This window comes from Triplophysa dalaica, chromosome 22 (assembly GCF_015846415.1).
Source record: "Triplophysa dalaica isolate WHDGS20190420 chromosome 22, ASM1584641v1, whole genome shotgun sequence".
In the NCBI taxonomy this organism is placed as follows: domain Eukaryota; kingdom Metazoa; phylum Chordata; class Actinopteri; order Cypriniformes; family Nemacheilidae; genus Triplophysa; species Triplophysa dalaica.
The window spans coordinates 4904657-4930234 of record NC_079563.1 but is presented as its reverse complement, the minus strand read 5'-3'; the positions used below and the strand labels follow the sequence as shown (position 1 = coordinate 4930234).

The 25578-nt window shown below is 40.3% G+C and overlaps 1 protein-coding gene across 2 annotated transcripts in view; it reads left to right on the top strand.

Annotated features, from left to right (window-relative positions):
• The window catches only part of slc12a2 (solute carrier family 12 member 2), a 62334-nt gene that overhangs the window by 24693 nt on the left and 12063 nt on the right, over window positions 1-25578 (top strand). For both annotated transcript variants that reach the window (XM_056735795.1, XM_056735794.1), the window contains exons 2-17: window positions 14304-14423; window positions 16705-16780; window positions 16858-16953; window positions 18712-18851; window positions 18936-19046; window positions 19133-19241; window positions 19474-19598; window positions 19675-19759; window positions 20258-20415; window positions 20503-20610; window positions 20689-20812; window positions 20895-20996; window positions 21800-21955; window positions 22040-22139; window positions 22478-22589; window positions 23075-23215. In XM_056735795.1, the coding sequence (XP_056591773.1) occupies window positions 14304-14423; window positions 16705-16780; window positions 16858-16953; window positions 18712-18851; window positions 18936-19046; window positions 19133-19241; window positions 19474-19598; window positions 19675-19759; window positions 20258-20415; window positions 20503-20610; window positions 20689-20812; window positions 20895-20996; window positions 21800-21955; window positions 22040-22139; window positions 22478-22589; window positions 23075-23215 (1863 nt within the window). The remainder of the gene's footprint in view (window positions 1-14303; window positions 14424-16704; window positions 16781-16857; window positions 16954-18711; window positions 18852-18935; window positions 19047-19132; window positions 19242-19473; window positions 19599-19674; window positions 19760-20257; window positions 20416-20502; window positions 20611-20688; window positions 20813-20894; window positions 20997-21799; window positions 21956-22039; window positions 22140-22477; window positions 22590-23074; window positions 23216-25578) is intronic.

Sequence of the window (25578 nt, the reverse complement as noted above, 5' to 3'; positions counted from 1 at the left end):
AATTGTAACTTATTACTTATTAAATGTGAGTTTCTGGCATTATAAGTGTAACCGTTGTGTTTTAAACAGTAAACCCAGCACTGAATTTCAGCCCCTGCTTCAGTTACAGTGTGTTTAAGAGCCTGTGGTTTCCTGTCCGCTCCTTATAAACATGATGAAATGAACACAGGACTCTTTGTGAGAAACATCAGCTCTGTGCTAAAGGTGAACTCTTCTGAGGGCTGTTTATCAGATGCCACACTGCACTGGTTGCTTGACATTGGAGGAGTGGGGGTTGAGCTCTAGTGGTTGGTTGAGTTTAGGGGGTGTTTGTGGGGTTGGGGGGTCACTTCCTGTTTAGAGCACAGAGACTCAGAGGAAATGTACTGTAATTAGGAAAGTCATGATATGTATCAGCACAAACGTCACTGCTTCTGTTCACTAGTGTACTGTCACAACACTTTCACTTGATCTCAAAACCAGGAAAGTTTCAAAGTTCTTATGAAAAAAGTAGATTTATCTTTAGGGATTTTTCATGCTGAGGTGTTGTGTACTCCTTCCTCAGATCAATGTGAGGTGGTTTCTCTTTATGTCATTGCTGCTTTCACACACACAAAAGTTTGACGCAGCTAGTGTGGAAAATGTCCGATGTCATTCTAGACAACATTCTTCTCAGACAGTGTCTAAAACAATTGAAAACACCAGAGAGTCACTGTAAAGACATGTTGAGTGTGTCACTGCTTGTGTGTCAACATACTTGTAACACACACACATTTGGTTTCAGTTTGTCTCAGCTCTCATATTTAATTCATGTGTCAGTTTCCTTCATTTTTAAACCAAAGCATGTGAAGAATTGAGTAGAAAATCTGTTTAAGAAATCCAGATTCTAAAAGACTTTATTTAGGAGTTATAGCACCTCCAATGCTTTCATTCTATTATGGAGCCCTGCATGTGAAATTTAGGGGAAAAAATAAGTAAATTTTGGCCTTGACGCGGAATGTCTCTCGTCATAGTAGAAGAGAAAGGAAATAGTAGGATCAGGATTGCGATCTCTAATGAGGTTTGATGTTGACACATGCACACTTTCACACACTAGCAGGTCTCTGTTACATTTGAAAGAAAAGGCTTCGAATGGATTTGTGTGGTGAACTAAAGAGGTGAAACTGACGCCATAGTTACTGTTTATTGCTAAAGCTCAAGGTATTCATTTACATTTACATTTAGGCATTTGGCAGACGCTTTTATCCAAAGTGACTTACAGTGCATTTATTACAGGGACAATCCCCTTGGAGCAACGTGGAGTAAAGTGTCTTGCTCAAGGACACACTGGTGGTGGCTGCTGGGATCGAACCAGCAACCTTTGATTTACCAGTTCAGTGGTTTAACCCACTAGACCACCATCTCCAGTACAGGTATACTACGGCGCTCTAAGCAGCTGACCAATCACAACAGATTGGGTCAGCTTGACCAGTCCAAGCATAACGGAAGGATGGTCTTTATAGAAACTGGAAAAGATGTAGCTCAGTGGTAAGAGCCTTGCCTTAACAACGCAAGGTTGTGTGTTCCATCCCAGGGGATTTGGATGAAAGCGTCTGCCAAAATGCATAAATGTAAAAACGAATAGTGAACACCTGTTTAAGTGCACAACAAATACGCAAGAAAGATCTTGAAATATCCTGAAATATGACACCTTTCAAGGGATACTCCACCCAAAAATGAAAATCTGTTGTCATTTAGTCACCCTCAAGCTGTTTCAAGCTTGTATGAATGTAGTTGTTCTGCTAAACACAGAAGATATTTGGAATGTTTGAAACTAAACCGTTCTGGGACACCATTGACCACCACAGTAGACATTTAATTTCTCACATTCTTCAAAATATCTTTTGTTGTTGTTATACATAACAAACAATAATGCAGGCTTGGAACAACTTGAGGGTGAGTAAATGAAGACAAAATGTTTCATCATTTTTTGCTAACCTTTTCCTTCAATTTCTTTAATTAAAGTTGTAGATTTGATTCCTGGGAGGTGCAGCATTATATTGGAGCATGTTGTTTTGTGTAAAATCTGTACTTCATATCATTTCACCACCTGTTATTCAAGATACAAAATTCAAGTTAATGATCCATTTATTGTAATAAGTAACATGTGTTGAACATCATTGAATTTATTGCCTTTAGTGCTACTACTATTAGTAATTAATCAACAAATGTGAGAATCGTTGTGTAAGTTGTTGTACTGTTATTTTGGGCCAAGCAACAAAAGGGGCTGTATCTACAATATGGAGTTTGATGTTTTTCTAGAAGTCATTATACTTTTGGTGGTGATGCCCCTGCATTGCTGCTTGCAGCTATATTGAACTCTAGCTATTCTGTAGGTACCAATATGCTTTTTCTTATTGTCTTGTGTGTTTGGCTTTCAAACGTGTGTACCTGTGAATTTGTGTTTAACGGTGAATGAAATCCCTTTCAGTTTGGATGGGTGAACTTCTCCGTATCATCAGTCTGTGAAATGTTTGGGGGAAATGGACAATAGTGTCATTATTATGTAATTTGTGTTATGTATGACAGGCCCTGGATTTTTGGGAAAAAACAGATGCAGCATTACTTTAATTGTAAACCTTTCCAGGAAAGGCCTGAGAATATAAACTGTTGCAGTAATTCACTGCCATTATTCTGAATGTGTCATTGATAATAGAAACGAAAACAAGTCTCTCTCTGCGTTTACTCTGTGCAGTGAGTGGCAGGGAGAAACTGCACATTCAGTTCACCGTACGGCAGACGACATGTTAATAAAAGAGTACAGGACTGCGTGATTGACTGTTTGGAAATATGAACATGAACACTGTTCGTCTGTAAATAAGCACACGTCTATACATTAGGGGTGGGACAATGTATCGATATGGCGATGTATCGTCGTCCTCCTCCGTGCCATATGAGAATGGATACGCTGACGCTAAACATCGATATATTAAATAATTAATTTAACAAGACAATATAAATCTATTTTCAAGCGTTATTACGTCATGGCTCCACTTGGTGTTGCTTATAAAAGGAATGAGGGAGACGTGAACAAACGTTAACTATTCCGAGAAAGAGTTTAGGATGGTAGATAGTGCTTGTAAAATAATATTAACTTATTGGCCAATAAGATGTGTAAATTCAGAATGTTCAGAGAATAGAAGTGAAACCGGTCTAAAGTTGCAACTTAAAAACTACACGATGACACCATAAATATGTAATTTAGAGTGATGTCATCCAGCAACACAATCCACAAAATCCTAGTAGAAACACTGTAATAATCGCAGCATATTAATAATTTGACAGTAAAAGGCTAGTTTTTGGTGATATGTGTGAATATTGTCGATCCACAATATCATGGTCCATCAGTTCAGTCTCAGGATGAAGGTCCTACACTCATGTGATGTTTGGTTTCAGACGGCTCTAGTGTACATTCCCTGCATTACCCTCACCCTTACAACATCAGACACACTCTTATCTACTGCAGATGTTGTTTTGACACAAACCCCTCAGACAACATGCTTCCTCACTTTCTGGATTGTTTCTAATGGGCCTGATTTAATTGATCATTTTTGCCTTTTCTGTGTTTTGGAAGATCCGCGTAAATGACACACACACGCACAAATATGTCACAAACACACACCACACACATACAATTCTATTCAAGTTTATTTATATAGCGCTTTCACAATGTGCATTGTTCAAAAAGCTGCTTTAAAGGAGCAAATAAGAAAAAAGCACAGATAGGTAAAACACAGCACAGTGCATGGTGTTTATAGAATAAGCAAGATCATTCTAATAAATAAGTGAGCAGGCCAACACTGCCCTGCTGTGGCAAGGAACCCAAACTCCAATGATTGATTAATGGAGAAAAAAAACTGGAGAAAACAGGCTCATCCGGGAGGGCCAGATCCCCTCTGACGTGTCAAAGCTGCACTCAGTGACCCCGACCAAAAGCCACCGAGCAAACATCCATGAGGAAGAGGGAGAGCCCACCATCTGCAACCCAGAAAGTCCCACCTACCGAAAACAGTGCCGGTTCAACCTGGTCCCGCTCCACGATCGACACCAGAAAACAGAGGAACTACCAGGGAAAATAGTAATGGCATGTTGTAGCTTTATTCCTCTGTTGTCCGACATCAACCAAAAAACAAGACCAGACCTACACATCCACCTAACCACAACCTGGAGCCCCCCCACTCCCCACAAACACCCACCCAACAACCGCCAATCAGGGCCACTGAATGCAGCTATAACTTCAAACTGCTGACATGTGATGTAAGTTTAGCATTAAATACCAAGTATTGTAACTTCAGCATTAATGTGACAAGTAGTCTGTCTTTGCTCTTGTGGGGATTGAATTGTCTGAGCTGGGATGGTCAAATGGTTGCCTTTCTCTTGGGTGGTGAGGGAATTGCCTGGGATGGTCCGTCAGTCCGCAGGCTCTTGCTGGAGGATGGCACGGGATGTTCATCTAGGCCTGGTGGAATCTCTCCATACCTCAGAATGGGCATCTGAGGCGGAGGCAGAAAGAGAATAATAAGCATAGCTGCTGTTCATTAACTATGCATTCAGTGAAAGCTTGGCTGAAAAGATGTGTCTTTAATATAGATTTAAATTGTGCTAAGTATGAGAAAGCTAGACCCCCCCTTTGATGGATTTAGTTATTCTAGGTGTTATTAAAAGTCTTGAGTTTTGAGATCTTAGAGTTGTAATGGGTTGTAATGTGATAGAAGGTCTGTTATGTAGGTAGGGGTTTAAACTATTTAAGGCTTTATAAGTAATTAAAAGAATTTTAAAATCAATGCGATACTTAATGGGTAGCCAGTGAAGCGATGATAAAACTGGGGTTACGTGATCGTATTTTCTTGACCTAGTAAGAACTCTGGCAGCAGCATTCTGAACTAACTGTAGTTTGTTTATTGATGATACAGGACAAACACTAAGTAGAGCATTACAATAGTCAAGTCGTGAGGTCACAAATGCATGAATAAGCTTTTCTGTGTCAGCAACACACAAACTATTTCGTAATTTGGCAACATTTCTAAGGGGGAAGAAGGCTGTTTTTGTGATATTTGAGATGTGATTTTTAAATGACAGGTTGCCGTCTAATATAACGCCTAGATCTTTAACTGTATTTGTTGGAGTAACAGTGCAGCTTTTAATTTTACAGGCTGTGATCGCAGATATTCTGTTTACTTGATTTTGGTGCTATAAGTTATATTTCTGTTTTGTTAGAGTTTAAAAGAAGGAAATTACTAGTCATCCAATGTTTTATATCTTTGATGCTCTCTGCCAGTTTAGATAGTTTGAAGGAATCATCTGGTCTTGATGAGATATATAGCCGAGTATCATCTGCATAACAGTGGAAGCTAATTCCATGTTTTCTAATAATGTTGCCAAGGGGCAGCATGTATATGGAGAAAAGCAAGGGTCCTAAAACCGATCCCTGAGGTAATCCATAATTGACTTGCGTTAGATTTGACAATTCCCCATTTAAATGGACGTATTGATATCTGTCTGTTAAGTAAGATCTGAACCATTGTAGTGCCTGTCACTGAATACCGGTATAAATGAGTTCGCAGTCTAAAAGTATATTATGGTCCACAATATCAAACGCACCACTAAGGTCAAGAAAGGCCTGGAAGTGAGATGTTAACTTCATCAGATGATATAAGAAGGTCGAGTGCTGTTTCAGTGCTATGATACGGTCTACAGCCAGACTGAAATTTTGGTGTATGTCATTATTTTGTAGGAAAGAACACAACTGAGTGGACACTACTTTTTCTATTACTCTAGACAAGTACGGGAGATTTGAAATCGGTCTATAGCTTCCAAGTTCATTGGGTTCTAAGTAAATTTTTTGATAAGAGGCTTAAAGCGGCAGTCCGAAAGATTGAACTCTTTGTCGCCATCTCAGTTTGTAATTGCTACTGCAGGTGATGTGTGGAGGTATTTCTTTACGTGAGTTGTGATTGGGCACTGCTCAGCAGCGCAGATGAGTCTGATGTTTTGAGTCGTGGCCTGTGACAGTGCAGCGGTGAGAATCTTCTCTCTACACCAGTAGCGCATAATAAACACAGATTACATGGCAGATGATATAACACGAAACAAATAAGAACATAAACAGACACAAATAGTGCAAATGGAAGCTGTGTTGAAGTGTTTTCATATTATTTGGGGGCTGGGTCATTTTGTTATTTCTCATGGAAACTGCCGTGAAGTGAACCAGACAGAAGATCCCCGAACGCAGGTCTTAGATGTTGACAGGCACGGTCATAAATCATTATACACCATACAATTATTTATACTATATGCAAAGCCTTGCCATCATGTCCGGGATATAAGTCTGTAAATTTTAGTAAAATCACAGGCTTCATTTCTAATCATATGAGGTCCCCAGATGATACTAATCCTGTTCGAATAGGTCTTAAATTACATTAATCATAATGAACATAACAAAAAGAGGGAAAGAACAACCGTTGAAACTGTACCCGTCTGTGTTAACAAGTGCGCAACGGTTTTCTGTTATCCCTTGAAATATTGAAATGTCTTAATGTTAACGTTACCTGTTCAGAAGAAATAAAGCAATGTCTGCATCTGTTTACAATCCTTTCAGATCTCAGAGTTCCCGCCACCTTTGAAATCCCTTGTCAATATTAATTCTTGTTTTCCCACGAGTACGATCACATTCCCTGTTTCTTAACTGTCATCAGTTCTTTCTTTCTTGTTTTTCACAAATGATGAATCCCCAGATGTCAACACTGCTTGGTTTTTATAAGTAAAAGTTCTAAACGCTGCCATAAATAATACTAAACATTGTATAATATCCTACCCAGCAGTTGTGAGTTACCATAAAAAAAAACGCATCCACATGCGGGCAAGCAGCCGCATCCTCTTGTTCTGTGTACGAATGTGTTGAAATTACACATAGACGAAAGACATCATATAAGGATCTCCGGGATAATCGACCCGACAGGCAAATTACAAACCATTATAACAAGCTTTCCGCATCGAATCAAGCAAGGGTAATGACACAATTTTAAACACCCATTTTTACTCAAAAGAAATTGCGGACAGCCGCTTTAATGACATACAGTGAGGGAAATAGGTATCTGACCCCCTGATGATTTTGTAAGTTGGCCTGCTTAAAAAGAATTGAAGGGTCTTTATTTTTTATGGTGGGTTTATTTTAACTGATAGAAATAGAATATAAAAAATGTTCTTTTATATTAATTTTATAAATTGATTTGCATTTCAGTCAGTGAAATAAGTTATTGGTGACCGAGCAGGGTTTCTCCACCAAGCACAGAGATAAAACATTTCTGATAGTTGGTCACCAGGTTTGCACATGTGTCAGGAGACATTTAGTCCACTCCTCTGTAAATCTTTAAGGTTTCTTTGCTATCTCTCAGCAAATTGGAGTTTTCCAAATAGGACCTTGCGGGTGCGTCAGGATTTAAATATTTTGTGTCATAGCGTGTCACCAATGGTTTGCTTGCTAACTGTGGTCCCAGCTGTCTTGAAATCATTAACAGGCTTCTTCCGTGTAGTTCTGGGCTGATCTTTAACCTTACTCATGATCATCTTCACTCCATTGGGGAAATCTTGCAGGGAGCTCCAGACCAATGGCATTTGATAGTTATTTTGTATTTCTTCTACTTCCAAATGATCGCACCAACAGTTGACTCCTTCTCATCACGCTTCTGTCTGTAGCCTATTCAAGGTTTGTGCAGGTCTACAATCTCGTCCCTGACATCCATAAGACCTATTTGGTCTGGACCATGGTGCTGGAAAAGGTTGAAATGAAAGATACAGTTTCTGTTGGCAGGCATCTTTTATATACATAACAAGCTGATTTAGGAGTACTGTCTTAAAGTGACAGGACTAATCTGTGGTCCATAGGCACATAACCAATCTGTGGAGTCTGAATTCTTGCTACTTGGTAGGGGATCAAAAACTTATTTCACTGAATGAAACGAAAATCAATTTATAGCCTTTATATAACAGTTTTTTATATTCTGTCTCTATCAGTTAAAATAAACTTACCAGAAAAAATCTTGTCATTTCTTTGTTAGTAGACAAACTAACAAAATCAGTAGGGGATCAAATACTTATTTCCCTCACTGTATACACACACATACACATACACGGACACACACACACACACACAGGTTTTTTGAGGATACTAGTGAGGACATTACATAGACTTCCATTGATTTCCTATCTGGCTTGTGATATATTCTATCCTCTATCCCTGACCTTTAACCTAATAATCACACACACACATGTGTCCTCTATTACATATAAAGATAAACACTATTTGAGCCAATGATGAGCCTTTTATTTAGTGAGGACCAGTCAAATGTCCTCACAAGTGGGTTCACACTCACAAAATAGCTAAAACAGTACACACACACACACACACACTCCACCCTCTGAAGCCTTGAGGGTGTGATGAAATCTGCCGCTGCCGGACTAAAACCTTGTTCCTCAAGATTCTTCACATGCACTGGATGATGTCCTGCATTATTTTCGGTTTCGCTCATGTCACACACTTGTGTATGGAGACGCACAGAGTTGTGTTGTTTTGTGTAGGTGATGTTGGCTGAAGAATGATGATGTGTGGTTGTGAGGGTGTGGTGTTGATCCCCCACACTTCTCTGAGCATGTTCTCGCATGAACACAAGTTGCAAGCGTTTGCGTCATTGAGTTGAGTTGAGTTGAGCCACTTTGGTTGTTTTTGACTTTGGTTGCCCAACAGGTCACTGCCTGAAACACAACAGATTATGCAAAAATTAAAGGGAAGGTTTTACATCCCTCACACGCACCTCTCAAAACATGTTTGTTCATGATGTGGTCGTGAGGGGGTTTTCAAGTGTAACCTCTTGTTTTACTTGCGGAGTAAAGACACTTGGCACTCACTATGAACATGGACAGAAAGTGGACATGATGTTAAAGTACAAAAACTTACACAAGACTTACACAAGCTTCATATGTGACCTTGGGTAACAAAACCAGTCTGAAGTCAAAAGCCAAAAACACACTGTATGGGTCAAAATGACAGATTTTATGCCAATAATCATACGGATATGAAGTAAACATCATGTTCCATGAAGATAGTTTGTACATTTCCTACCGTAAATATATCAAAACTTTATTTTTGTGAGGGGATTCAGCTAAATCACAAAAAAAGTCCAGAAACAGGTCTAGAAACTTCACTCACTGCCGCCGCTCTGCTCTCTACATGTTACTACACATTACTACATGTATATTATGTCATTACTAGTTTTAATCTGTTAATCTCTCCAAAAAGAACCAGTCCTAACAAACCAAACATCTTATTTATTCAGTGTTCAGATGATGTCTACTATCAAATGATCGAGTTGTTTTTGTAATATAAATAAAACTTTTACTTCAGATTTCCAATGTTTTAGTTCCAATGAACAATTCCTGGTGTAGTGGCACAGATCACACACACTTAACTCATCATTAAGTTTGCGTGTGGAGCTCTTCTCAGTCAGTCAGAATGGACTTGATGTTTTCTCTCATGAAGGGTGTTAAACTGAAATCACACACTTGACTTTCTCTGACTGAAGAATGGCAGTCAAGGACAACACCTACACGGTTGTGTGTTTTATTCAGCTGTACTGCAGTGTGCGTCGGTGAACAAACAGTTGTAAATCATCACAGCTGAGCCTCTTATCTCTTGAGAACCCTTCAGACCCATGACTGTGATGAAACACCACTGCTAAATCATATCTGACTGTATATTAGTTTCTTTTGTCACGCATGCCTCATTCCCACAAAAGAAGGTTTGTGAGTCCTTTAAGATGTGTTTGTAATAAACTGCACATGTGCTGTCCACCTGCACACACAGACAGCCTTCTGAAAGACACGTTTATATGATGAGGTTCATTTATTTTTAGTAATGCACTGAAGAAAGTGTTCCCCTGTCCAGATCTGGACCTTATGTCATTCTTGTTTGGTTGAGTTCAGTAAAGCCTGACGGCCCTTATGTGGCCCACATGTGGTTAATAGACTAAAAGCCAGAATTTAACCATATCTAGACCACAACAATAACATTTTGTTATTTAAATATTCAATAAACACAATATTAAACACAAACACTGATCTTAAAAAATATTTTTTTATTACAAATTTTGCAAAAGATCAACTACACTCAACTACACAAATAGATTCAAAATCATTTGCTTTTGTGATGTTACATGTACTCAAATATCTTCAGGTAGTCTTGTAATCAGTTTTTTTTTATAATATTTTACATTGAAAGAGTGTATCTTGCATATTTGTAAACTAGTACAGTAAACTAACATTCTAAGAGGAAATTTACTAAACTTATATACTTAAGTATACTGAAATTAGACGTCTTTTATATTACTGCTTACTTCATTTAATCCCTGATTTTGTTGGTGAGGCCTTCACATAAGAATTTAAACAACAATTTAAAGTAAAAATATGAATTAGTCAATATGAGCCTAGTTTAATCCGTCAGGAGAGTCCATTTTTAGACTATTTAGCGTTATTCCAGTACTAAAGGTGCGATTTGAAATAAAATCACAATTTAAACCCAAGCTTTTGTTATTTAAGAGCGAATCGTGTTCACGCGAACATCATGTAAGTGTCAGAACTGAAAACGCCCTTGTTACGGACATTACATCTGTTATTGACTCCAGGCCCAGCAAACATCCGGTTTTTGGAATGCACCGATCTATGACGACATTGATAGGTTGGACACCACCACAATGACTACTTCTCTAGCACCGCCCACTGAAGCATGACAGAACTGAAGTAACACAAGTGGCTGAACCAGATAGAGATAGAGCAAGCAATAAACAAACATGCCGTTAAAGTGGAAGAAGAATGTGGAAGACTAATGCCGCTTCATAACCTTCCTTCAGATTCCGATATTAGTAATGCGGTTTATAGTTTATTTTTAAAGATGTTCCAGCTCATGTGAAAAAACATGGAGCGTTTGGTCTTTTCCTTTCTCCGAGGATTCCTTCGTGAACAAGGCACAGGTCGACACTGGATTTGTGGAGAGTTTAAAATTATAAAGCAGTGCTGTGCCTTCAATATTGGATCCGATAGGAATGATGCAGCTATCTTATGTGAGTAAAACATGTTTGTACTGTGTGTCACTATTGCTTTGTTAGAGATCTCTTGATGTGCCCTGAGCACAATTCACACGAGATCAGTATTACATGGGGATCTTTAGTCCTTTAGTAATTACCTTTAGTAATAATTGCAGAGGTTGTCTGTGATCTTAAGGTCGTGTGTATCGCCATCTCTGTGATTTGTCAAGCTCATATATAATTTTTCAAGGTTTTATCCACCATTTCTGAATAATGGAGGCTGTTTTGAAGTGTTTTGGTATTATTTGGGGTGCTGGGTGATATCTATAAGTTACCGGGAGTCTCCCGTATAGAAAATATACGCAAATCCTTGATATCACATCTGGGAAATAAGTCCTTATTCCTCAAATAAGGAAATTTGAGTAAAATCATCTTGTGTGAATGCGTCACATGAAATAGTGATGTGTGGCGGTCATTTAAAAATCACAGGAGGTCTTCAGATAATACTGATGCTGTGTGAAAACTGTGAATGGTTCTAATGTGTAACCTAAACAAATTCACAGACATTACACAAACTGTTATCCAATCAAAGAAGTGGGCGTTTCATTTTAAAGTCTTCAATGCGGCACGCCCATTAAAACTGAGCGTTTGCAGAGCTGGCCGCATTGTACCTTTAAACCATTATCGCTGAGGTAAACCCAGATTATTTTGCCAATTTGACAGCATAATCAATGAAAAATTTATCACGTGCAACACTGACACAAACGGCTTCATATTAAATAAAAAATAATTACTTTCAATTGTCAAAACATCCTTACTTACCTAAACTTGAAAAGTTATGAGGAAAGAAGAGAAAGGTGCTGTGAGGACTGCAGGTCGCACTTGATCTCTGTGGGAAATGTCATGTGTTTTTCCAAGTACAATCCAAATGTCAGCCACAAGTTAACGTTTCCTACTATGTGCCGTGCTTCAACATATGTGGTTCTCATGTGTTCGTTGTTATCTGGGCCATATACCCCAAAATAAGATGTGAACCAATTGCACATTCCCGCCATTTCTAAAGTTATGGCAAAACAAATATGGCCCATATATGTTCAACCATGCCATAGCTAGGATTCTCACATGTGGCCCAAATATGCTTTCTATCTGGGGTTGAAACAGGAAATGACTTTCTTGAAGTGAACTCTCCTTTGGGACTTCTGTAAAGGACAATCTCCCAGAATTCCTGTTTGAGTTATGCGGTTAGCTCTGTCATGGACACCTGTGATGAATAAACAAATGGTGGATATGAGTTATAAATGTGCACATGACTCATGCTAAACTCATGGCTTTGACCGAGTGTGAGTGCTTTCCCGCTTGTTTCCATTGCTTTAATAACATCATTTACACTGAGCCGCTTTACTCTTGTGCACTACATATAACATCTCCTTTTGTCCTTCAGCTCAATGTTAATGTCTGCAGTAATACATGTGAATGAGAAGTGATAGAAGCGATGCTTGTGTGCGTTGAGAGAAATGTGCATTCACTTGGGTATTTCTCTGAAAAACATTCAGACAGAAATAAAATCACCACTAACGCGTGTGTGTTAAGAACTTCAATGAATCATGGGTACAATACACTTGTACAGCCGCAAACTGAAATGTATTTTGTGAAAACCTATGTTGCCATGACTTATCGATCACATGATTCTACTTTTGAAGAAACGCCTTAAAAACCTTCAGCCATGTTTCTCTGCCCACAATTAATGTCAGGTCACGTGTGGACCTTTTCATGTGTTCAAGTCTGTTTCGACATTTTTCTGTTTCTCTCATTTACTTATTTATTTTCATTTATTAAATCGGCCAATTGGTCACAGTGCTTTCTTAAAATCAACACTGGCCATTCAAAACTCATATCAGTCCACCACGACTTTCATTTAGCATGAACAGACTCAAAGGCCTTTATCCCAAGAGTTTAGGTCAGATCCACATCAGTGTGCGTTCTGGCGTGTGTAATACTGTATGACCCTCACCCATCAGTCATCAATAAAGGTCCATACATCAACACTGGCTCATATGTTGAAGGACAGAGAAGAGGTCGTGATCTTCACTAAACTTCCTAAAGAAATGAGCTGGTGTGGACAGAAGAGACGCCCATCATCTGATCTTCATCACCTCACATTCTATCGTGTGCTTTGTCCTCGTGCTACACCGAAGCGGTGGGGGGGTGTAATAAACTTCACAGTTTCATTTATAGAGAGGGCGGGAGGGGAATGATGTCACAGCATTGTTTCTGCTTCCTGTGTTTGACCTCTCACAAGCTCAAGGACATCTGACTGCGGCTATTCTCCTGACTCACACACACATACACAGTTCATTAAAGCAGTTTTCATTTCTTTCAGCAGGCATCTTTTATTCACTTAAACGTCTCGTGTGACATTACTGACTGAAGTATTCATAACATCCAGAAGGAAGCCTGTACCAGACAAGCACACGGGTCAGTCCACATACAGACGGCCATAGAATGGAAATATTGAATGTGTGTTGAAAGACTGTGTGTGACCCTACGAGCCAAATCACATCCAGATCAACACTCTTCACTAGCAGAAAGTCAATGCTGCTTTTATTCTCCAGCAGTGAGATTTGACTGCCATCTAATATTCTTATTGTATTGTTTTATACACCACACTATTGTTGGCTTCTCACATTTAACATTTGTTAAAACATTTGAAACAAACAATCTGAAAACTGCTTGAGTGACACCATTGAATGATGTTAATGCATGTTGTTACTGTAGCGACGGTTAAATACCAGACTCTATATATTTTGAGAAACTTGAATTAAGAATCTTATAAAAGCATTTCTGTAGACGGTTCTGAGCATCTTTAATGTTGATTCAGAGCTGCAGCTTCACTGCTCGTCATATAAGATTGTGTCTATGATGTTACCCACAGTCCTCTTGTCTGACAGCACATCGGGTCCAGGCTGACCCAGTAATCTTATGCTAGCGGATCTTAAGAAACTTGTTTATTTTGAGGGACTGATTTAATGAGAACTGATAACACGACTGTGAAAGAGATGGTCTGAATGTGTCATTGTGTAATGGAGATCTGATTCATCGACAAAATAATGAATGATTAGTGATAAACTGGCTGTAATAATCCTGAGATTATCAAAAGAATGATTTGTTGCAGGCCTAGTTTATTGAGTTGATGTTTGTTTGTGTTTGTAGGAGCCGTTTGAAGATGGTTTCGCTAATGGAGATGAGTTGACCCCTGCTGAAGAGGCCGCGGCTAAAGAAGCATCGGAGTCTAAAGGAGTGGTGAAGTTCGGCTGGGTTAAAGGAGTGCTGGTGCGTAACTCTGCTTATCTTCTGTCATCAATTCATTATCAACAAATTCACTTCCATCTGAAATGTGTCAGCAAACAAAAGGATGTTTTCTGTCATTTCCACAAGTGTTTTTTGGTGATTGCAGAAAATGCCTTGTTGTTCAGCACAATACACTCGGGTCATCATCATTCAGATTCATATCATGAAATGGGCAAAAGATTAGAGCTGTAATCGGGCTTCAAAAGTTAGGCCCGACAGTGCCCGAGCCCGACAAGTACATTTTGATTGACAGCTTTTTAAAAGACCGAACCCGTTTACAGCCTGACATTACTCAAATGTGCGGTGTGCACGCTCTGGTCAAGAACGAGTCATTTATACATGTTTTAACATCATTTATTAATGAATAACATAGCCTATAGGACACTTGGAAGTTAGAACAAAGAAATAAATTAAGTCCTCTAACATCGTAACATCTCGGCACTAAAAATGAGTTTTTCTTAACAAATTAAATTAAAATAAATTCTTAATTAAGATGGCCTTCCCTCTTTTCTTCCTTCACCTCTTCACGATTGTCACATGGCAGGGAATTACAGAGTTTACAGGAACCCTCCCATACACAGCCCCGACATTAATTAGTTCTTGCGCCATGTCTCCAAACCCCTCTCCATTTACCATATTAAAAGGCCTAATGTCTTTACAGCAAAAGCGGACACACACTTCTCCGTCATCCTTAGCAGGGATGGGATTTGATGCCGTAACAAACAAATTCATTGTAGGGTGATCTGGGCACTGGCATGTGTTGAACAGCTTCGATTAATATGTCTTATCAGCGATGAAATTACCTGTCGTTTTGCTGTCATACTTCAACAGAATGTCAAATTTTTGGGATTTTACATAACCCACTGGCTCATTATTCTCATTATGCAAATGGTCAAAACTTTTCCACACCTCAAGCCTCCATTTCACCTCCTCTGCATCCATTTCGCATATTTCTCGCACTAATCAAAACCCATCACATGACCGCTCATTTACCACGCAAGCCCGAGCCTGTGTAAAATTATAGAAATTAACCGACGGGACCCGGTCGGTCTGGTTCAGGCAAAGATCTTCAGCTCTACCAAAGATTCTCTGAGCGTCTGAAAGGTTTGAAACAACTGCAGTGCACAGGGATCCATTTAGATGAGGAACACAATACAATATGTAAATCAAAGGAAAGAAAGAAGGGCCTTAAATAGGTTTGCTGCACTTTTCATTCACACGTTTTGTTTTTATTTGGAACTCCGAGTGATTAAAGAATTAGAATGAGCGTCAGGAGAAGGCTAGTGTTAAGTTGTGTCTGTGAGATGATGTGGAGCTGTACCAGGAGATGAGTCTTAAACACATCGTTTCATCCTCATCAACACACCATAGGACTGCAGAAGTCATGAGGTCTTCTGTTTCATGTCTCCTGCTCATTATTATGACACAGACTTCCTCTGCTCTGACGTCACGCTGCTTCTCATGATGTTCTTCAGACTGTCCTGCGTTTCATTTCCATCTAAACCACCACAGGAATCACATCCACATTTAAAGCATTTCAGTCTGAAGAGTTCATGTGTTCTGAAGGAATGATCCTGTGTGTTTACAGCTTCAGTTCCAGTGAAAGAGCATAACCATATTTAACACCTAATGCTAATGCTAATGCTAGTGTAAACTGTACAATCCAGCACTTATCTGTGAAAAGCAGTTTATATTGGATGAATTTATTTAATATCATGGTCATCAAGCTTGTGTCTATTCAGGTTTTTTTCTGGGATTATTTTGCGATATAGGTTTCTATGTAAGGAATATGGTTGTTATGACAGAGATAAGAAGTGGAGGGTTTATTTGGTGATGACAGCCGGCTGCTTGTACATTATCCCGCTTATTACACGCCTACTTGCCACATGAGAAAAAACTGGATTAAAAATTGTATTAGCTCATTTTTAACTGAATGCAGACCTTTAGTGTTACTTTCAGTTTTAAGGTCAGACATGACGTTCAAACGTCACAAACATTCATGTCATATATATGTTATTATAAGACATATTTATATTCCATTTGTCATAAAACCTGTCATCCCGGTCACCGTGTGTTATTGTTTTGAGAAGTTGTTATCTGAGAATAATGAACCGGCAAATGTCACGACTGGCCAATCAGAATCAGGCATTCCAAAGAGCTGTGTTATAATTGTTTTTAGTTGGTCTATCTTATCAGAAGTCTGGTGGTGTTGGTGAATGTGTGTGTTTCAGCTGATGTTCTCAGCATCATCTTGTGTGTGCAGGTGCGCTGCATGTTAAACATATGGGGCGTAATGCTGTTCATTCGCATGACGTGGATCGTGGGTCATGCTGGAATCGGTAGGTTTCTCTCTGCTGAAGGTCTGGAGCACGTCGTCATAAACGCTCTGCTCATCCTCATGTTCTTCTCCTCACAGCGTACTCTTGCATCATCGTGCTGATGGCGACCGTCGTGACGTCCATCACAGGCTGCTCCACCTCAGCCATCGCCACCAACGGCTTCGTACGAGGAGGTAATTCTCCACCTCATGACAGGTGCATGCTGGGATTGATCCAGATCCATTTGACTTCGCTACATTGGGATTGTGTTTCTGTAAATTGTGCTGAAATGAGATTTGGCCACCAGACAGATGTCTTGTGCGCGGCCACTGAGGGTTCTTTCTAAAGCCTGCTGATACTTCCACAAACACTTTTCATGTGTTCTTCAACTCTTCCTTTACTAACTGCACACTTTCATCTCAACAGAGATGGTCCTCGCTGCAGAACACAAGATCCAGAACCAACTCCTCACACTTTAATCACAGTACTTAGCCGCAATTTGGAGAGTTAAGTTGACGTCATGATGTAGTGTACGCCTGTAAGTGATGATCACAGTTTGAACCTGCAGACATCTGTGTCACTGTGGACCAATCACAATGCAATGTGAAGACACTGGGTCTGGGTCTGGTGTTCTGCCGTGAGGAGCAGCTGTACTGTTATAAAGTGATAACAACACAAACACACTCTCACACATGATCTCTGAAGGGCTCCACAGGTAATAGATGTTTGGGTCATTCAGAGGTGTTTTGGATGATGGTCAGAGCTGTGAAGCGCTTGTCTGTTAGTAGAGGACACCTTCCTGTGACGTCACCTCTCTCTCTCTCTTTCTCTGAGAACATGTGAAACTGATAGTGGCTCTTCTCCACAGCACGTCCTGATGCTGTTTCTGTGAGATGTTTTTTCATGAGCGCTTTAGCTGTTTCTTTCTGTGAATGTGATCCTGATGTTTTGTGTGTTTAGTCTTGAGTTTTGTTTTAGACGAGTGACTGACAGCTCTGATGCTGTTTCTCACACTCATCCAGAGTCTTGAGCACACACAGAGAGTCATCCATGTGTGTGTGTGTGCACTGAGGTTTATACCCACAATCTTTGAGATAAGCTTCAATATTTCCTGCAGTGCATGACATCCACATCTTTCACAAACATGAGCGAGTGTATACGCTTCTTCACATTTATATTAATATATCAATTCTGCTATTAATAAAGAAAGAAACAAAACGTTTTTTTAAGGGTTGATTATAAAGCGACATTGGAAACAAACATTCAGCAGATAGTTTGGAACATTATTTGTATTTATGAGCAGAAATGATCTTCTCCAAAAACCTTACATCTAACTGACTCATTCATGAAACATGAGCAGAATGATTCTTTTGTGTAAATCGTTCGTTCAGTCGTTTTGACACAAATTTTTGGATTCATAAAAATGTTTGTGTATTCAAAATGATAGTTGGTGGGAAAGAAATGTCCACCTGCTCCTCACGTGACGTTCTGTATTCTTTGACAAACGGATTTTGATATGAGTGGTTTCAGCATTTTCTTATTCAGTAATATTCTTTATAATAAGATACTGGTAACTGTAGCGATATTCTAAATCACACCACCCAACACTTCTCCAGAATAACGCGCAGAGCCTTCAGAGTGCTCTCAAGCGCCACCAGCTGGTTGTTTTCAGATGATTTCAGGTGTTATTATTTCAGCACTTTGGTTTAACTGATGAATTTATTGGGAAGCATATAACCTTCAACCTTTTCTATTTGTGAATTCGGAGGAGAGTTTTCGGGAAGATCTGTTTTACGGGCAAATGACTCGATGATATTTAAGATGATATTTAGGAATGTTTCATGAATGAGGCCTTATGTGTGTGGTTTTGTTGTTGTTGAGTTGTAATGTGTTGGTAATCTAGTGAAGTCCTTGTGTTGTTGTTGATGTGTGTCTCTCTCTCTCTCTCTCAGGTGGGGCGTATTATCTGATCTCCAGGAGTTTAGGTCCAGAGTTTGGCGGCTCTATCGGTTTGATCTTTGCCTTTGCTAACGCTGTAGCTGTGGCCATGTATGTGGTGGGTTTTGCTGAAACCGTCGTGGACCTGTTACTGGTGAGAATCTCTTCAACAGAAGCCACTGGTGATGCATGATGTGTGTGTGTATTGGGATGTCGATGATGTGTGTTTGTTTTGTAGGATGCTGGGATGGTGATGTTGGACAAGAATAATGACATCCGGATCGTCGGCACCATCACCGTCATTCTGCTGTTGGGTATTTCAGTGGCTGGGATGGAATGGGAGGCAAAGGCATGACATCTCTCGTCCGCTCACTGTTCTGCGATCAGTCCATCAGTGCTGATCTTTACATTCACGAGTGTGATCTTGTGTCTCAGGCTCAAATATTCCTCCTGGTCATTTTGGTGACAGCCATCTTCAACTACTTCATCGGATCTTTCATCGCTGTGGAGTCCAAACAGAAGTACGGCTTCTTCGGCTATGATGGTGAGAGCAGGCAGACACATGTTTAGATCATGAAGACGTTACTTCTGAATGTTGTAGAAAAGAGGAACATAGGTCACTGCCAAGGACGTCTTTGCTAGCTTTCAGATATCATTCATGTGTTATGTGTGAGCTCACAGAACCAACACAGCCAAACAAAAGCACTTGTTGTGTGATGTGTGTCTGTGAAGAAAGTTGTGTCTCCATATATTCACATGATGTGATGACCTTTCAGCTGGCATCTTGGCAGAAAACTTTGGTCCAGACTTTCGAGGTGAAACCTTCTTCTCCGTCTTCTCCATCTTCTTCCCAGCGGCCACAGGCATACTGGCCGGCGCAAACATCTCAGGAGATCTGGCAGTGAGTGCTGGGGGTCTTTTTCTTGTGTTACGATGTTGTGTTGGCACTGTGTGTGTAAATGTTGTTTTGTGAACAGGACCCTCAGATGGCCATCCCCAGAGGAACAATGTTGGCCATTCTCATCACAGGACTGGTGTATGTGGGTGTGGCTGTCTCCACAGGTAAACACGTCATCACACACACTTGGACACTATACTGGTGGGGACATGCCATTGATGCGATATCAGCGTTGTGATCTTGTCTGTCCCCTAAACTTCATAACACAAACATGACGAGACAGTAGATGTAGGACAGGGATCACATTACAGCGTTTGGTTCCATTAACGTCAGTGCTTGGTTGGTTTGGATGATGTGAACGCTGTCTTCTGACCCCGTGAACTGTGCTCGAGTCCAGTTAGAACGTGAGGTCTGGGGTGCGGTTCATGTGACCTCCAGTACGGTGTATACCGATGTGAACACAATCCTCAAAATCACAGAAGTGAACCGCTATTAATGAGGTATTATTTGGTCAAAATGTGTGCTTCAGCTTCAGCGATCTTTAGAGTTTTGCAGTACATTCATAAGACAGATGAAAGTAGTGTTGTGTAGTGGTCCTGAGGACTTTTTGGCAGAAAACACTCACACTGTGTGTTTGTCATGTATCATGTGTGTGTTTCTAGGTGCTTGTATCGTGAGAGACGCCACCGGTGAGGAATATAACTTTACTCTGAGCGCCGGGGCTGTAAACTGTAGTGACGCCGCCTGTAAGTTAGGCTACAACTTCAGTCAGTGTACATCTCAAAATCACTGCAAATACGGCCTTTACAACGACTTCCAGGTACATCATCATCATCATCATTGTGTGTTTGTTTGTGTGTGTGTGTGTGTGTAGAGAGTGGTGATGTAGTAAAGTGTTTGTGTTCAGGTCATGAGCGTGGCGTCTGGGTTCAGTCCTCTCATCACAGCCGGGATCTTCTCAGCCACCCTCTCCTCTGCCCTGGCGTCTCTCGTCAGTGCTCCTAAAGTGTTTCAGGTGAGCGTCTCTCACGGCTTTATGAAGCAAACACTCAGGTTTGACCGGTTCTGTGATTTTCATGTGTTCTTTCCTCAGGCTTTATGTAAAGATAACATCTACCCCGGCATCGCAGGCTTTGCGAAGGGTTACGGTAAAAACAACGAGCCCCTGCGGGGATATTTCCTCACCTTTGGCATCGCTTTGGCTTTCATTCTCATCGGTAGGCAGAAGTTCACAGCACTCACAGAGTTTGAGTGTGACAGGAAATGTGATGTGCTGATGTGTGTTTTCCTGTTCTCCAGCCGATCTGAACATCATCGCTCCCATCATTTCAAACTTCTTTCTGGCCTCGTACGCTCTCATCAACTTCTCGGTGTTTCACGCCTCGCTAGCTAATTCCCCCGGTAAGATTAGCATCACACATCTGAGCTTGAAAAACACAATACACCGCACAACAGATGTCATTATTTACTCGACCTCATGTGTTCGAGTCTTTCTTTCTTTCTTTCTTTCTTCAGTGGAACACAACAGAAGATATTTAGAGAAATGTTCACACAATGGCAGTCGACGTTGTTCTTTGAAATCTCTTTTTCTGTGTTCTGATGAAGAAAGAAACTCATTTCATCCACTGCAGGAATCCTGGAGATGTTATCTTTGATCTTTGATGATGTTGAAATCATTTTCTGATGGTCGTGATTTTGTGCTGTTCCTATTAAAGTTGTATTTTCTGCGTTCTTTTTATTTGTTTTGTGTAAAGAGGTTTGTTTGTCCTCAATTGAAGACCAGCAGGTAGATATCTTCACCTCCGACACACACACACACACACACACACACACACACATGAAGGTAAAGGGTCTTGTCTCTTTAAGATTCTTTATGTCATGTGCTACTGTAGCGTTACGAGGTAACCGTGACTCCACTAAACCTGATGACTGTAGTTTGTGTCCCGTGTTACACAACCCTCGGCTAACTGATGCTAACTCATTTAATCAGATGTGTTCTCATGCTTTGATACCAGTTGTCCGGAGAACATCGAGAAGCTCCGTCACATTCCAGACGCTGCTGTAATCTCTTGATGTTTCTGGATGTCATTCACACAGAACTTTGACTAGCGACTGTTAGCTGGTGTAGTGAGACTTTGATCTGTCCCGTCCTCACGTGCTCCTCTCTCTCTCTCTCTCTCTCTCTCTCTCTGTGTGTTGTGCAGGATGGAGGCCAAGCTTCAAGTATTACAACATGTGGGTGTCTCTGACCGGAGCCGTCCTGTGTTGTGTGGTCATGTTTGTCATCAACTGGTGGGCGGCCCTGTTGACCAACGTCATCGTCATGTCGCTTTACATTTATGTCAGCTATAAGAAGCCAGGTATAGTGAAGCGCGCGTGTGTGTGTGTGTGCGCGCGCGTGCTTGTGTGTGTCTGATGTTCTTGTGCTGGTCTCTGTGTCACAGATGTGAACTGGGGTTCATCCACTCAAGCGTTGACATATCATCAGGCTCTGGCACACAGTTTACAGCTCTGCGGTGTAGCCGATCACGTCAAAACATTCAGGTGAGCCGCGTCCTCTCCACAGTCAACCATCTCTTGTCATTGAAGTGACACCGTGCCTTCCGTCCTCACTGATTCCTACACCAGCGCTCATCAACCCTGCTCCGTCCTGCAGACTGGAGCTCAACCCTGCTCCAGCACACCTCCATCAGATAGTTCTGCTGTGTCTGATTGGGGTTGGAGCTGAAATCTTCAGGACGGTGGATCTCCAGGAGCGGGTTGGAGACCAGTGTGTTGTGTGTGTGGTGGATGTGAGCCGACAGTAATCTCAGGACTCGTGATGTGTGTAATCCTCTGATGTTCTGGATAGGTCGTGAGAAACTCTTGATCGTGTCTTTCAGGCCTCAGTGTTTGGTCATGACGGGACCTCCTACCTGTCGTCCGGCACTTCTTCATCTGGTTCATGCTTTCACAAAGAATGTTGGTCTGATGCTGTGCGGCCACGTGCGAGCCGTGAGTCACCCCATGATGGTTTTGTTGTAGCGGTCAAGATTGAAAGAAGCTCTATTGGCATGATTAAACAAAGGTTACATTGCCAAAGCACAGAAAAATGTTTTCTAAACATGCACAAATACAGATTGAGATAAAAATGAAATAAAAATATATCTACAGTATATATACATACATCTCAATATGAAGAGAAAAGTATTGAGAGTGTTCTCTGTGAGGGCGACAGGATCCTGTTGTGTTGTGTTGTGTTGTGTTGTGTTGTGTTGGTTGTTCTTTTGTCATGGCAGGACTTAACATATTTTGCAGCAGGTTTGAGCTTCTTGCTGTCAAGATGTTTCCATTAGTGTATGTGAGACGCTGATCAATAGTCTGATGGTCAGAAAGTCTGTTGGCTTCTTTCTCCTCAGACGTCTCGGTCTATAAGAATCGTCTGATGGTAAATGATGCTATAATAGCGCATGAACTGTTTCCTGTCGTGTCATTCACAGAGCTCACGTCGACCAAACTTGAAAGAGTTGAACAGTGACATGATTCGCTATCAACGCTGGCTCCTGCACAACAACTCAAAAGCGTTTTACACCTCCGTCGTCTCTGAAGACCTTCGACAGGGAACTCAATTCTTACTGCAGGTGCGTGTCTCTCACTCTTCTGAAGAATGTTGATGTTTGAGTACGAGGCTCAGTCGGTTATGTTCGTCCTCAGAGGGGGAAATGAGTTTCTTGAGAAGCAGCGCTGCGTGAATAACAGCAGGATTATCACTTTTGTGTGAGCGTCTCTTCTGTCATGAGTCTGAAAGTCCATAAGAAGATTATTGTCACGTTATGTTCACTCAGGCCACGGGTTGAGACTTACTTCACATGATCCTCGCAAGCAATCATCACTCAAGTTATGAGACATTTTTCAGGGGTTATGAAATTATTATTCTTTGAAGTGTTTGTACTGTTGAACCAGAGCTGGACAGATAAGAGATGATATCTACAGATGTGTCGTTCTCATGAAACCACTGAAACATCTCGGCAGTAAAGATTTTCATTATAAACATATTCAGCAATAAACATAGTTGTGTTCTCTCCCTCTCTACATCATTTTAAAATAAGAAGGAATTATTCAACTTATGTAATTTATAGCTTTTTCAGTACTGTAAACACGCCCCGATTTGCATTATATGATGTCATTTAAATAGATTAAAATATTCTGAATACAACAACGGGATGTTCTTCTAGATCAGTAGTTCTCTCACTGGTTTGGCAATGGGACCCCTATCTTCTTCAAGTCAAAGATACGACGTATGAAATACTACTGTATAGGTTCTCAAGATGAATATGAGATTGGCAGAAACTGAGTGTTTTATTCCATCTTTAAGGCTATTAAAAAGCAGTCCCAAACTAGTTTCTGTAATAACAATTGTTGGTTTGATTCAGCACTGTAATATAAACAATTACAAAATAAAACAAAGCAAAAATAACATGTAATGTAATAAGCATTTTATTAAAATGTCCTTATATTTCTTAACCACTAGGGGGTGCTGGCCTATAACTTTACGAGTTCTCTCAGAACTTGACCTTGATGAAGCTTGCCAAGTTTCGTTAATGCGTTTGTAAAATACATCATTTTACAACAAAATTCGAAATGGGCGACGCCCACAACTGACAAATGAGGAACACTGGGTATGGTTTGACTCTCTATTCAAACAAGACCACTTTTATGATTTTACACCAAAGTTTTCAAAAGACCAGTAGGTGGCGCTGTGCCATAACTTTGTATGTTACCTCTGGTTATGTCTACCAAGTTTTGTGTCGATACACAAAAGTTTGGCAAAGATACAGCATCCGATTAATTTTTGCATGCACGTTGTCACATTCGTAGACGTGCTATACGAGAACGGATTGATCAAAATATTCTACTAAGTTTTTGCTCAGACTGTCCTCTATGTGTGTGTCAAACTTCACTTTATTCTTATCCTCCAGAACATTCTTGAAGGACTGTTTAGACTCACACAGACACACACACAATTTATAAGCATATGTGGCCGTGAGGACCTCAATTATGGTCCCCACAGTGTCATGAGTCATGTGCAGTCAGGTTAAGGTCCCCACTGACATATAAAAAGCAAGTCACATTAGGGCTGAAACGATTAGTCAACATTGTCGACAATGAAAAATTTCGACAAATATTCTTGTTGTCGAGTAGTCGTTTGATTACTTGAGTTAATTTAAGGGTCTGCAATATCACAATTTGACCACTACGATACTGTAGCGCTAGAGTGTAATGCAGTCTTCCCGAATGCTATCACAGTAGAAGGACACATAGTGAGAATTTTGGCGACCTACAAATGAATGCGAACAAGTAAAGTGTGGGAAAGCTTTACCAAATTGAAAACAAAAAATGCGCTTGTGTGCAATGCATGCAAGGCGGAACTTGCATTCAAAAAGGAAACATCCCGGAGCAGGAAAGAGGCGAGTGTTCTCTATCTAGAGCTAACCAACTAACTTAGCGGTAAATCTTATATGAGAGAATAGAATTTGATTATTATAACACTATTAGGTATTACATAAGAGGAAAATGATTATAAGAGGGGCACGTTAAGTGATAGGAGTCTTATATCTTGCCTTTATTTTTTAAATATTTTCTTCTGTTAGTTGATCTTTTTCATTTACGCCATCAACACCAGTTATCTCATCATTTAAAAAAAACGCTTCCCCGCCAAAGATTTTTAAAGGTTATTTCAGCAATCAGTGTTAGTACTGTTGTACAGCAGGTGGCGCTGTTACACACCTTTGGGAAAAAGTACAGAATACCAGAACCTAGAATGTATATTTCTTATCGGATTTTAATGATTGTTCTGAGTATAATCTGGGCGGAATCTTTGAGAAAAAACTTTATCTCAGCTGTTTAATCAAGATTTTTTGAAGAAACCTTCCCACATCAACGGAGTGAGAAAAAAGGGAACAAATCCAGATTGAAGAATACCGTTTCCTTTGTTTAAAAGCAG